At 34.7% G+C, this 15,300-nt stretch overlaps 2 protein-coding genes and 1 pseudogene across 2 annotated transcripts; all 3 read right to left on the reverse strand.

Annotated features, from left to right (window-relative positions):
• On the reverse strand, nt 5,616-7,055 carry LOC108660928 (annotated as a pseudogene).
• On the reverse strand, nt 8,244-9,173 carry LOC18614054 (hevamine-A). The gene has a single exon (XM_018120746.1). It carries the CDS (start codon nt 9,146-9,148, stop codon nt 8,252-8,254), a length of 897 nt encoding a protein of 298 aa, XP_017976235.1. The 5' UTR covers nt 9,149-9,173; the 3' UTR covers nt 8,244-8,251.
• On the reverse strand, nt 10,367-11,404 carry LOC108661963 (hevamine-A-like). The gene has a single exon (XM_018120960.1). It carries the CDS (start codon nt 11,402-11,404, stop codon nt 10,505-10,507), a length of 900 nt encoding a protein of 299 aa, XP_017976449.1. The 3' UTR covers nt 10,367-10,504.

Raw genomic sequence — 15,300 nt, forward strand, 5'->3', positions numbered from 1 at the left:
TATCAACAAAAAATTAGATAAATTTCATAGTTTTAATTCAACAAATGTGTCTATCCATTAAGTGAATGAGCATCTTATTTATAAATTTAAGATATATTTTATCTTTTATTAACGCAATTCGTAATATAAATTTTACCGATAATTTGGCATGTATTCAATGTCTGATTGATAAGAAATTTCTCATGACAGAATTATTTTTCACTTAAACAATATTATTATTATTGTTATTATTTTTTGGTTTTGGTAACCATAAATGCGTACGGATGAATGATTCTTTCATGTGAAAAGTCAAGGAAGAAGAGAACGGTGTCCCCATCAAGAAGAGCAAAATAATGAATCGTTTTGGTATGAGCATAACTTTTTATTGGCTGTAATAATTTCTTTTACTTCTTCTTTCTTTCTTTCCGATATTCAATGCAAGTTGCTTCCATTAGCATCTCAGGATATGTCAAACTCGAATAAATTAGACTATCAGATATGACTTTAAGGGGTGAGCATGACGTTCCAAATGTGCACGCATCAATTGTGATAAAACGCAATAATACAAAGATAAATGAGTAGATATTTTCCAAAAATATAAAAAGAAAATTGAATTTGTACATATCAAGGAAATGAATATAAAAGGCAATACATTTGAACCAAAAAAAGAAAACCATAAACAAGCTGGTCCTCTAAACTTATACATTTCACACCTTGTAAGGAAAAAAATAATAATAATCGTTTCCTTAACAGGCCGGCAATGTGATCTCCATCATCAATTTCTTCTTAAACCACTACCATGTAATAAAAAAGGGAATATACTTTAGAATTTACGAATATTCTAATTTAAGATAGAGCTTTGTGTGTTTTGCAAATAAGGCACGAGAGTAAAGTGAATGGAGCAGCTCAACTTCTGGGACTCCATGGAGCCTTTGTCGGGAAAATAACAGCTGGTTGGTCTTGGATTTTGAAGGAGCGCCTGTGTCTCACAAGCGTGGAAAATCAGCCTAAATCTGGAAATGAAACAAACCCTTCTGTTTTTTTTATTAATCTGGAAATTACCTAAAAAATGAATTTTCCTATTTTGCTTATGGCCAGAACGTGAGGACGTTACGTTAACTAATGATTCCATGTCAGAGCCACGTCATATCAACCTTGACAACCGTGCACTCAAAAGAAGAGCACCAAGCGTCCCCAGGGCTCGTTCAAATTTAGTACCCTCGGGGCCCAGATGTCATCCTCGCCGGTTACTATTTTTAATTATGGATTTTCATTTTTTTTTTCAGATCTGTTTTCCATTTACTGTCTTTGCTATCAATGAATTGCCGTCTTCTAAGCAAAGTTAAATTAGCTATAGCGATATATACCTTTATTTATTGTCTTTAGAAAAAAGAACAAGGCTGTACGGCTTTCATGCTGGAAGCTTTAATCATGTTGTGCAAGTAAATTGAGAAAGAATGTAGACAAAGTGATGTGTCATTAGAGGAAAATGAGGAAAGAATACATTATAACGTAGTATAAAGCTTTCTCATGGAGGAAAGAAACCTTAGCGTAAAGAGTAGGCAAAGCTGTATATTTAACAATTGCTCCTACTTGTACTTCAAAAGATTTTTGTGGCCTACTAATATCAAGTTATAATGTTAATTAATTGTTCCGCTAATGCGACATTCAGCCTGTTAAGTATTATTATAGAGATTTATGGAGTTAATTGCAAATGATTTTAAAAACCAAAAAGAAAAACAACTGCACTCATTGGAAGAGTCAAGGTCGTCAAAGAAAATGAGAGAGATGTGAAAAAAAAAAATCAATAATGTGATAGAAAATAGTTAGGGGCAAGCAACAGTGTTGTTGTTTATTAGGGCTAAGTATCAGCCTAACATTCACATGTTATCGTACATCAACGGAATTGGACCGATACCCTGATTCTAGATGCTTATGGCCCACCTTCGATTGAAGAATCAGACCGCAAGACGACTTTTGCAGTCAATTTGAACTGTTTATTTTATATATATATATATAGATAAACTATTCTACTAATTTTATTGTTACTTTATTTTGTGAATCAATGACAATATGCATTATAATATTTTGATTTGAATGAAAAAAAAAAAATATTTTTGTTTCAAATGATTTCTCAGTTGTTTTTGGGTAAATTTTGAATAAATCAAAGCAAAACTTACATCGTGAAGTCAAGCCTATGGCATCAAATTGATGGAGAACACTGAGTAACCACCATTGATCAAGAATAAATTAGAATATTGTTGCTTATGTTTTTTTAGGTTGTTGTTTTTTCACTTCAAAGTTATGAGATTTTTTGAATTGTTAATAAAATAATTTTGAATGGTTTATTTCTTTTTTTGATTTTTTTCTTTTTTCATCGTTATATGCCATCTTTTTAATTTTTAAAGATAATAAACGTTGAATGAAAAATATTTTTATTATGATATTTTTGCATATTTTTAATTATTCAAAAATAATTATGTTTTTTCATGTTTATAAATAATTATTGATTAATGGTAATGAATAGTTAAACTGTCATTAATACATTTTGAAATAAAATGGGATTAAAGTGTACTTCAAAGGAGTACTGAAGGGGGCTTTGTATTTGACTCCAAGTTTTGTCATAATGGTTAGATTAATTCAAACTCAACTAATAATTAATAATTTATCTAAATTCTACTTCCAAATGTAAGCCTTTCAATGTTATGGATAATGAATTAATTTTACATGTTAGTTATTCTTTATTATAAATTTATAATAATTTAGAAATTAAATTAGGAATACATATTTTTAGTCATTATTAAAGCATTCCCGTGAGGTTTCAATTTCAACTTTAACTTCAAAATTAGTAGGAATAAGCAAAATACTAAATCTAAGATTAAGGGCGAGTATGGTTCGATTTTGTCGATTGTCAATTCGATTTTACTTAAAATTGATCAAAAAAACTTATTTCAAAAATCACCAGAACTGAACCTTTTAAGAGGGCAGTTTTGATCGGTTTTACCAGACTTTGGTTCAATTGATCTTAAGTCGATTTTTGAGGTGAACTGTTTTGGATTGACTTGGGCTAATTTGGGTTGATTTGGGTCTTTTTTTGTTCAACCCTTTGTAAATAGCTCTATTTTTTTGTTTGACTTGGGTTTTTTTATGTAACTTTTTGTAAATGGTTATTTTAGATTCATTTATTTATATGTAATTCTTTGGATCTATTTATTTCTTTTAAATAGTTAATAATATTAATCTTCATGTAATAAATAATCATAATCTTTTGGAATTATTTTTATTTGCACTAATATCATTTTTTACAAGTAAAAAACAACATACAATACTTATAATTTCTGACATGTTTTCTCTCTAGCATGAATTTTAACTAAAAAAATAATATTCATAATCTCTCTAACCAAGCTTTCTCTATCTTATTATTTTCATAAAGCCATTTACATATTTTGTTCACATATTCTCTCTCTCTCTCTCTCACATATTCTCTTGTTATTTTCACATATTTTCTTCTTATTATCGTTCTCTTTTTTCCAAAAAACAATAGGTGGGAGGTCAGTTTAAAGGGGAAGGAGTCCTCTCGACGACTAAGCCGATGACCAACGAGGCCGATCATTCCAACCAACGATTGCAAACGGTTGCAACAACAACCATCGATTATAACCATCGGTTGCAGGAATCGACGATTGCAACAGTTGCTTGGTTGCAACTGACCGCTGCACAGAGTTATCTAAGATTGTAAGACTACAATCATAAAACACTAATTCAAATACTAAACAGGGTGATATTGGTATTTTAATGCAAATATTCATTGATAATAAAAAGAAGGAATAACACTTTAAAACTTTTAGAATTATTTTAAAATTTTTAATTTTTTTAATTTTTTTTATTTTGCCTAAAGTAAAATATATTATGATGACTAAGGATGAACTAATCGTTTTAGTCAAAACGTTGCTAATCGTTTTAATCAAAACGTTGCTAATCGTTTTAATCAAAACGTTACTTGTCATTTTATTTTTAAGTAACGTTGATATGAAAAGTAAAAAATATCAAATAATTATATTATCATGTCATATAAGCATGTTATATCATTATTCATTACGATATGTGAACATATCACATCAATATTATGTGATATTATGACAAGTTAGAGGTGAGCAGCGATCGGTTGCAATAGCAACCGTTGGTCATGTCGATCGGTCTCGTCGATTGATCGGCTCGATCTCGTCGACCGATCGGCTCGATCCTTGAGGGGGACTCATTTTCCCCAAACCAATTGAATAACCGACCGGTGATTGGCTTTGGTTTTCAAGGAGGTGAAGGTACAAAAATGCCCCTCATTAAACACCTGCCTCCGCCCCATAAGGGTAAAGGCGTAAAAACAGTAGCCCTAAAGACCTAAACCAACTTTACAGCTCTCATATTTTTTCTCTTTCCCTGGACGGCCCGACCCCCTTATTTTCTCTTTTTCTTTTTCGCCTCTCTAGCTCTCCCTCTCATACTAAACCTTTTGGCCAATATGAGTGGCACTTGTTTGAATATGAGATCTATGGCTGTGATGCTTTTGCTTTATATAGACTGGAGCTAAAGCTTGCCAATGAAAAGAAAAGTCCCAAAGTAAAAGTTTCAAAGGATTCGCTTGCTGATCTGCAGAAAAAAATGGGAAGGCTCACGGCTGAAGTTCTTGGAGATGACAGATCTCCTGGTAAAGGCAAGACAAAGGCTAGTAAGAAGGCAGATGCCAAAAATGTTAGTTCTGCTCAAGATTAGATGACCATTAAGACTACATGCTGAAATATGGATCTAGTGTTTATGAATAGTCATTTTGCTGAGAAAATCAACTTGCTGTGGTGGCATATAAATGAGCAGTTTGTTGTGCATTTGGCATCGAATGTCATTCTGCATCAAGCTTGCTTAGTCGCTATATAGACATATTTTAGGGAGTCATTATCTTTAATAACTCTCTTTCTTTTTCCTTCTTCAATTGCTGCTTGGTGGCAGCTTGTTTCAACAAGGGGGCGGCCTGGGCATCACACCATAAACTCAGTATGGAAATACATCAAAAATTGAATAGAAACCGACCACCTCAAAAATTGACCGAAATCGATTTTGGGGAGATGCGGTTTTGTCGGTTAATATGATTGAAATTTTTGATCGATTTTGGAGAAAACTGAACTAAAATCAAACCGAAATCGACTTTGCATAGTCCTATGACAAGTAGATAAAAGCCTATTTAACCAAAAATAAAAATATTATAATTTTTATTCAAAAACTTATTTAGATATCATGCCTAAAAAGAATTACTACAATTTTTTTTTACGAAATTGGTTTAATTTCCATATTGATTGTTCTATGTTTCACTACTTCTAAAGTAGCTTTCTTTCTTATCTCCTGGAAAGAATCATTAATATTCGTAAGTGGATCCTTCCTCTGATGATATATATTCGCTATTCTGAATAATTTTGACATTTTGTGCCGCTTATTTGGGGTTAATTTTGGGGAAGTAATTCACACTCAGCTGCCCTGTTGGTTTGTCAGATTTCAAGGTCTGAATATTGGTTACATAAATAATTCTAAAACTCTTTTTATTCTGGACATGATTGGTACTTGATAAGTTACAATTTTAATTGTGCGCCAGATTTGTAAACAATCACTTCATAATGAAATATAGTAATTATAGCATGAAGTTCATGGGACTGTTGCAAGATTTCATATACAATATAGTAATTATAGAAGTTAAACATCGTTTTTGATCGCAGAACTGTAACCGGTTTGGTCATCATAGTACTTTGACCACAGCATTACACCTCCATACTTGGCAGAACCTTTGATTGCAGCAGCACTTTCGAGGTGAGATCAGCTACAGGAATGAAGCCGCTTCCAGCTGCAGCAGGGGCTGCAGGAAGTCCTAACAAAATTTTGGTTGCAGGAATATCTGTACTCCATTGCTTCCATGCATCTTGTAGATTTCCAATATTTCCAGATGAATATTGGCATGGTGGGTTGTTGTAGAATTGAACCCAAACATAGTCAAATAGACCCGTTTTCAGGGCACCCCCAACCCAAGCATCAGGGAAAGGGCATTGAGGAGCTGCAGTTAAGTACACTTTCTTACCACGTTTGCTGTAACCTGAAAGGTACCTTGCAAGGTCATCCCAGTGTTGGTTTGTTCCTCCTTCAATATCAAAGTCAATTCCATCTAGAACGGCATCACCTAGTGGACGAGAAGAGGATTTCCCCCCTAAGAAGTTGTTCCAAAGATAAGTAGCGACCTGCCTAGCATCTTCGGCTGAGGAAAGGTAGTAGCTCCCTGCTCCTCCTCCAATTGAAAGGATTACCTTAATTCCTTTTTCTTGGCAGGATTTGATGTCAGAACTCAAACCAGTGCAGCCATTGCTGTAGGGATCGCAATGACCGGCAAGGTTGATCATGGGAGTCTGACCATTGCCAAATGTTGCAAGAAAAGCTACGTTCACGAAGTCATAGTTACCCGTGGCACAAGTCTCCGCCAAGGTACCCTCATTTCCGTTCTGACCCCAGTAAATAGCAATTCCACCAGCATCAACAGTAACAATGAGGAGAAGAACCATTGAGCAGAAAAAAGCTAGAGGTCTTGCTGGCTTTGATGCCATCTTGATCTGGTGATCCTACACTAGTTTCTAAGAATGATAACTTTTTCTTTGATGCTTGAGGTGTTTGCAGATCTTATATATAGGACAAAAACAACCTTCCTCGATTATGGCTGTGTTCTGTGTTGTTGTAGAAGATCAATCACTAAGTCCCCACCGGATCGACTGCATATGGTTGTGGATTAACGCAGACGGCTGGTTCCAAAATAAAATGAATTTCCACGTCTTAGCATGTCTGATCACACATGACATTAACCATCTTCCAGCATTGTCCACTGTTTTGGTGTCTTCTATTGTCTCGTTTGTTTGATTTGCTCGTATATGGGGACCATCAAATGTGACTCACCATTTGGAAAGACGACAAATGCTAGAGGCAGGGAAGGTTACATTGTCCAAATCAAAATTATAGCCTTTCATTAGCAGTTAAAGTTTTGGTCTCTAGCCCTCCATGTCTTCCATGGGCAACCTATACTTTCAGTTCAGCTTGTAATTATAGCTTTAGTGCAAAGTAATTTTGACCTATAAAATGGCTCTCTGCAATGTAAACCGAAGATCCCAACAACTTGGCTTGGCCACTTAAAATCGTTCAGGCCGTATGAGTTCAAAATAGAAAACTAGCTTTCACACTAGCCGACAGATAACGTAGCATATGAATTTCAATGCATGCAGAAGATTCCTCTTGGAAGTTTCTTACAGAAATGGACAAAACTATTGCCTACACTGTTGACTGTCAAAAAGAAACTTCTGGCTTGAAAGCAAAAACTTTGAATCCTAGGCGAAAATAGGAGATCTGAGAGCATGCCCTGCCCTGTTATTCAATGATTTCGGTCCCCTGTTTTGAAACCATTTCCGACTAACTTGCATTAGATTTGGGATTTTACACCAAGACAAACTTATGTTTGCGGCGGGTTTTAAACCAACCATGTAGTCTCTTAGCTGTCTTTGGACGTCTAAGTTCGGGAAGTCCATCATAAGTTGTCTAATTTAACGACCAAAATTGCCCATGAAAATGGCCTTTGAACAATTTTAATTTTTATGTTCGAGATGGTTGATTTTAGTTCCATCTCAATTTAGGCGAATGGCTGTGATAAAACCCACATTAAGGGCCTAATATAATAACTGTAATGGAAGAGTTAGCTTGAAAATTTTCCGAAGTATCAGAAGTAAGTTCAAAATTGCAAACATCAGTTGGATTCATGACGCATTGGAAAAATTACATCACCAAATTTGTAATTATTGGAAAGGATGTTTTATGAATGGCAAGGTGCTCCTAAAGACGTCGATTGGAGAAGACTAGAAGATTTAGATGAATGCAATTAATGGCTATAAGCAAAAACACTCAAGTTTTCTGTCGTTTCCTTCTCGTTTGAAAATATTGACATATCCCATCACCTATTGAAGAAAGTTATTGCACAGTGTGACCATAAGGTTTATAATCTCGTCATCTATTGAAGAAAGTTAAGGGACTTAAATGTTGAGACTGTGGCTCGAGGAGGAATTTGGAGCAAAAGCCTAGCGGATTAATCTGTTGAACAGGAATATATAACATTGAAGAGAGGCTGCATGATTGAAACTACATTCATAAAAAGTAGAAGATATATTTATAAATAGAGATAGATATACATATGAGAGTGATTATATAGATTTTAGACATGGCTCTTGATGGAAGAGCTGTATCCACTTTGGTCATCATAATACTTGGACCACAGCATAACTCCGCCATACTTGGAGGAACTCTTTATAGCTGGGAGAACCTTCGATGTGAGATCATTTACTGGAATGAAACCGCTCCCTGCTGCCTCAGGAGATGCAGGTAGTCCCAGGAAAATCTTGTTGGCTGGGATATCTGAGGTCCACTGTTTCCATGCATCTTCAAGGTTGGCAATATCGCCAGCTGTGTATTGGCAAGGAGGGTTGTTATAGAATTGAACCCAAACATAATCAAAGAGACCGGTCTTGAGAGCATTCCCAACCCAAGCATCAGGATATGGGCACTGGGGAGCTGCGGTTAAGTATACTTTCTTGCCTTTCTTGCTATACCCTGAAAGGTACCTTGCAAGATCGTCCCAGTGTTCGCCTGTTCCTCCCTCAATATCAAAGTCAATTCCATCAAGAACAGCTGGTCCAAGTGGTCGAGACGAAGACGTCCCCCCCAAGAAATTATTCCAAAGATATGTTGCTACTTGCCTAGCGTCGTCAGAGGAAGCAAGGGAGTAGCTACCAGCACCTCCACCCAAAGACAGAATCACTTTAACCCCTTTGGCTTGACATGATTTAATGTCCGAGCTTAAGCCGGTGCAGCCATTGCTATAGGGATCACAATGACCAGCGAGGTTTATCATGGGAGTCTGGCCATTACCAAATGTTGCCAGAAAGGCTATATTGACATATTCATACTTCCCTGTGGCACAAGTCTCTGCTAGGGTGCCTTCATTACCATTCTGACCCCAGTAGATGGAAATTCCACCAGCATTTGAACCTATTGCTGAAATAAAAAAAATCAAGCAGAAGAACGACATTGATATTTTCAGCTTGAATGCCATTGTCAGGATTGTGAAGGTTGGAAAACTTTTGCAAATCTATTACAGAGTTAGCTGTTTATGTGCTGAACTATAGCGGTGGAGCTCCACATTTATAGCAGGAAGATGCTGCTTGTACTTTGACAATTATTCTGAGCTCTAGCAGATAAGAGCGTAGCTTGGTGGTACTTCGTCTCAATATTTTAATGACTACGGTAGACTACAGGCAAGCAACCCATAAGTATAATGGTAACTTGCTAGGACGTTTTTTGTCGGACATTAATTCCTATGACATTCACCATGTCCCATAGTTACATGTCTAATTCCGGGAATTCCGTTAATCCTCTCTTCAGCATCTCCAACCTAGTAATGGACATTAGCTTAGCGGTCAACGACTACGGTTTACCTACCGTGGAGAATAGACTAACTTAACTTTATGCTTTTTGTACCTGTCGCTGCTTGAACAATAAGGAATTATCATGATATTTCAAAATTTTCTTTTTCATGACCAAATAGTTTTGTTTATCACCCCAAAAAGCACCTAAAAACAGAAATTTCCATAGGCTTATAAAATAAAACTTGATTTTAATCTTATCCAGGTACAATTGTGCAGATTAAATTTATTGCAAACTGATATCTGACGCTTGAATTCTTAGAGCTGATAGTAATTCGCCACCATCCCTTGTTTAAAACTGTGTACATGCCCAGCAAGAAACCCCCCATGCTCGTGGCATGATAGGGGAATGATTTGTTCCCGTGACAAAATTGCCAAAGCTCAGCTTTTGCCTACTCCAGGACCCTTGATACTTTTTCCCTTTTACAATTGTGTTCGAGTTGACTCAGCCTCTTTTAAACCTTAAACGATTTTGTTATTGGTTGCCATAACTACACGAATGACTGAAATCACTTGTCAAGTCCGACCATCTCAGGTCAAGCAACGATAAAATCATATCACGAATATCAGCAGAGATTATCTAACTGATATTCAATATACCGTTAATTGTTTAAATTAATTTATGGTAGTGCTTACCATAAAATTCGAAACTGTAGGGCAAACTGAGGCTAAAACGTCAAATCTGTATATATTTCAAATGTAGACTAAAACATGAATAACGATTAGATAAGAAAGTTCAAATAATTTTTTTTTAAAAGGTAAATTTATTGATAAAGTCTCTTAAAACAATAACAAGTTAAACAACCTTCAAAAGTAGCAAACGAATCCTCACATACGAGGATTGGCAAGCATCAGAAGTAGACTGATGTGCGAACAGGGAAAGTGAAACATTAGTGAATTTTAAAATTGTCCTACACGGCAAGGAAAATCCAATTGATAAATTCAATAAATAACAAACCCCTGCTAAGATAATCTTGATTTAAATTTTAGACATGGCTCTTGATGGAAGAACTGTAACCAGTTTGATCATCATAAAACTTGGACCACAGCATAATGCCGCCATACTTAGGAGAATCCTTAATGGCAGGAAGAACTTTGGAAGTGAGATCAGCCACAGGAATGAAGCCACTTCCAGCAGCTTCAGGAGATGCAGGCAGCCCTAGGAAAATCTTTGAAGCAGGGATATCTGATAACCATTGCTTCCATGCATCTTCAAAACTGTTAATATCACTAGAGGAGTACTGGCAAGAAGGGTTGTTATAGAATTGGACCCACACATAATCAAAAAGACCTGTGTTAAGGGCACTTCCTAGAAATGCATCAGGAAAAGGGCATTGAGGAGCTGCAGTTAAGTACACTTTTTTGCTGCTTTGCTTACTATACCCTTTAAGGTACCTCGCAAGATCATCCCAGTGTTGCTTTGTTCCCAGCTCAATGTCAAAGTCAATTCCATCAAGAACAGCTGGTCCTAGCGGACGAGTCGGTGAGCGTCCTCCCAAGAAGTTATTCCAAAGGTATGTTGCCACTTGCCTGGCATCATCGGATGAGGCAAGAGAGTAGAAGCCAGCACCTCCACCAATGGAAAGCATAACTTTGATGCCCTTGGCTTGACATAATTTTATGTCAGAGCTTAAACCAGTGCAGCCATTACCAGATGGATCACAATGACCACCAAGGTCTAGCATGGGTCTGCGACCATTGCCGAACTTAGGCAGGAAAGCAACGTTCACAAAATCATATTTTCCTGCGGCGCAAGTCTCTGCCAGGGTGCCTTCCTCATCATACTGGCCCCAGTAGATAGCAATTCCACCAGCATTACAGCATGTTGCTAGCATTAGTACCAGAAAAGAAATCAAGAAAACCAAGATTGTTGCTTGAAATGCCATCATAACAAGCCTGATAACTCTACACGCACTCTGTTTTACTTCAGTGCCAAGCCACGTTAGAGGAGGATGGCTTTTATAAAAGAAGGATGTCCCCACAGCTATTAATATAAAATACACATTTTTCATGCGTCTGCCCATCATGTTTTGCCTTTTCCTTCAATTTTTCTCGTGTTATCATGCATGAACATTTCAAATAAGGAGTGCTGGGGTCTGCAAAGACGAGTCCTTGAAGCAAAAACACCATTTCTTTTGAAAGTTGGCTTATCTCTACCATTTGTTGTCTGCCTCCATGGTGTCTGATTTGGTTATACTCTTCGCAGAAACTGTCAACGGGAGTATTTTAGATCAAAAATGACCAAGTCTTCGAACTGTAAAATTCCTCCAGACATAAATGTGATTTTTTTTTCCTCAGTGGATAATCAATTTGTCTTGTTTGCTGACTTTCATACTGACCAGCCGATCGACTGCTGATCCTTAAACACTTTTCATAATTAGGAATCTCATGTACAGCTAAAGCATTGCCTAGCAAGGGCCTAGGAGCATTGAACAAAACTACACAACTCAAACTTGTTTTTTTTTTTTTCTTTTCCAAAAAAAGTATTTATTTATATAAACGTTATAGTGAGTAGAAGTCATAAGACTATCCAGCATAAAGAACGCCTGAGTTGCAATTGTGGCACAAGGCATGCCACCTAGATACAGTAAACTCCTTGATACAATAAACAATAAGCTCTCAACTCTTGAACAAGTCAAGACGAATACAAGCCCTAGAAACTTAGTGGGTAACACCTGATAAATAAGATGCTTTTGTTCATAGAAAATTGCAACTTCTATTGCTGCATGTATCTAAAAGACTGTTCAATCAGTAAATCTTTAAGTTCATTTGTAGCTTAAAATTGGCCAATAATTCAATTATTAAACTCTTTTAAATTTTCTTATTCCGTATTTCTTAAAAATCACATATTTATGATAAGATTACATTATTAGAAATGTGTTATATAAAAAATAATTAACAAATTTTCACTTATTAAATTTCTAAAAATATTATCAACGTTCTAAATATCAAACACTACATTAAAATTTTTTTGATCTCTACTCTCGATGAGGTGTCTAGAAAAATGATTAAATTCAATAAAAGAAAAAAAAAACCTTAAACCCAGGAAGTTGAGGAGGGCCAAGGACCTCAAATTGAGGTCATGAATGAGCCACTAATCATCACAGGTTCATAAAGTGGCCAACTATCCAACGTCTTCACAATCACCATAGGCTCAAAAAGGATTTAAGCACGATGATATACCTGTTAAATTACATTTAAATATTATGTGTAATTTGGAAAAAAATAAATAAAAACAAAATCAGAAGACTGAAATTCCTCTGTTAAAGAGTAAAATAAATTAATAAAAATGCCTAACATTTTTCCCTTTTTACTTTTTTTTTCTTTTAATGAAATTGTTATTGATTTAGAGAGAATTAAAAAAAAAAAAACCAACAACAAACGCCTTTCCTAAAATGAGAAATAAGGAGGCAACGAATTCTACTTTATGGTAGTTGAGTGAGATGGGCCATTAGAGAACCCATAGTCTTTTTTCATATCAAATCCCATCCACTCCCATTCCAACATGCAATGATAGCAAGTAATGGATTAAGTCGATTAAATCGATTAGAAAATTTTATTAATCTAATTTAGTGCAGTAATATAAGTGAATTGATTTTTTTTAATCAATTTTAATTGATTAATTCGGTTTTAAACGATTATATCCTTTTAAATTTTTAATTTTTTAAAATTTATTTAATAGTTTATTTTAAAAAATTATTGATATTTTATCTTTTTTATGATTAATAACAAAGAAACCGATCCATATCACAAAGAACCACCCCAGGTACGGGAAAAGGATCATCATTCATCACAAGTGAAATCGAGGCAAGAGAAAGTGAAAGTGGCTGACAGTGCTTATAACGTTGGGGCATTCGACACCACGAATTCGGAGTTGAAAGTTCGGTCACCGTGGCTGCAACATTTATATGTGAATGTAGCAATGAAGAAGACCAGTATGATGATGCTGTAATCGTCCTCGAATGGAGAGGCATCGGGTTTATGGTACTTGAGCAACAGGAAGGGAATGAAGATTGCATGCGATGCTGCCATGTCACCTGCGCTGAAATGAGAAGAGAAAACAAAGGAGCTGCTTTGGATTGCATGGCTTGATTCATAAAACCAACTATATCTAGTAATTGTTAAGGTCAAATAATTATATATATTTATTTATTAAATTTTACAGAAATTAAGATAAAAATTGAGTTTAATGTATTTTATATTAAAATTTGAAGGTTTTTTTATATAATATCCATGCATAATACTTTTTAATATAAAAAATAAACTTGTAATATGAAAAAAAAAGGTGTCTAAAAAAAACTTCTTTTCAAAACATTTCAATAAAAAATAGTAAAGAAAAAGAAACAGAGAGTCCCATTTAAGTACTATATAATTATATATCTACTTAAAAAATTAACGAATAACAAATGAGCAAAAAGAAATAAACTTTGAAAGATTATAAAATTAATGTTTGCTAAAACTTGAACATGATTGAACTGGTTTTAAAATCACTAAATAGGCAAGAAAAATTAAGAAAAAGGAAGGTTTGATTACCACAGATGCATTTTCTTGTAACTCCTTTTGATCCTCCTTAAAAGCACCCGCAGATGTTCTTTTGGCCCCCTTTAAAGTATTCTCTCTCTCAAACAGAAATATTTATAACATATTTAACAGAAAGTCCTTTGTTTATAAAGGTTGAATAACATTTTCGAAAGGAGTGTATAATTGTTTACGTGAATTGTTGAGGCATGAGCTCTGTACGAATTGCATGCATAAGTGTTTTATATTTAACCTGTGTGCAATGCATGGATTATAGTCTAATATAATTAGAAGGAGGCTATACATATATTGGCTAGGGCATGAAGATTTTTATGGTTTCATGGCTGGCTAATCCCTTGATAAGCATACCATCATGGTCAAAGGTAAGCTATTAGATTGATCAAGAATATTTTATAGTTTAATTCTCACACTTCAATCTTCTAAAATCTTTTGGAATCGAACTTTATTTTTTATTACATAATGCTAATTTTAGATAAAAAAACATGGGGCGTATACTAAGCAACTAGATTACCAATAGTTTATTCAGTATGTTGGATGTTGAATTTAATTAGGTCACACTAAAGATGTGGAGAGATAATATAACAAAGATTTTATTTTGAAATGTTATAATGTTCAAATTAAAAAAAAAACCAATTTTGGTGGCATATATTATTTACATGGCTTTACTAAATTGGATTTAAATATTACATGTGATTTTGAAAGTTATAAATAAAAACAAAAATTAGAAGACTAATTCTCGTTATTAGAGAGTCTCATATTACTTGGTTTGAAGAGAATTAACTGTCTTGTTTGAAAAAAATATTTTCATAAATTAATGGAATTAATAATAACAATCTTTATTTTTTTTAACTTATGATGCTTCCTTGTAGGTAAAGTAGCCCAACATTTCCCCCTTTCTATTTTTTTTCTTTTATAGAGAATTTTTTTAATGAAATTGTTATTGTTCTATAAAGAATTTTTTTTCAAAGAAATGAAAAACCATAAATACCATCCATAAAATGAGAAATAAGGAAGTAACAATTCTATTTTATGGTGGGCCATTGAAGAGATCCCTGGGCCTTTTCCTTGGCGAATAATCCCATTTACTTCTTTGGCAAAGTGCAATGTTGGCGTTGGCGCGTGCGATTGTTAGTGCAAGTAAATCTTCCATTAATCTTTTTTTTTTTTGGAAAAAAAACCACCGACTTGAACTTCGTAAAACTGACGCTATTTGACCGTTACTTGGTCAAACTTATTAAATACC

Source organism: Theobroma cacao, chromosome 1 (assembly GCF_000208745.1).
Source record: "Theobroma cacao cultivar B97-61/B2 chromosome 1, Criollo_cocoa_genome_V2, whole genome shotgun sequence".
NCBI classification, from domain to species: Eukaryota; Viridiplantae; Streptophyta; class Magnoliopsida; order Malvales; family Malvaceae; genus Theobroma; species Theobroma cacao.

Bases quoted from the DNA above. Each gene is read 5' to 3' on its own strand.
- LOC108661963 (XM_018120960.1), bottom strand. From the start codon at position 11,404: ATGGCATTTCAAGCAACAATCTTGGTTTTCTTGATTTCTTTTCTGGTA.
- LOC18614054 (XM_018120746.1), bottom strand. From the start codon at position 9,148: ATGGCATTCAAGCTGAAAATATCAATGTCGTTCTTCTGCTTGATTTTT.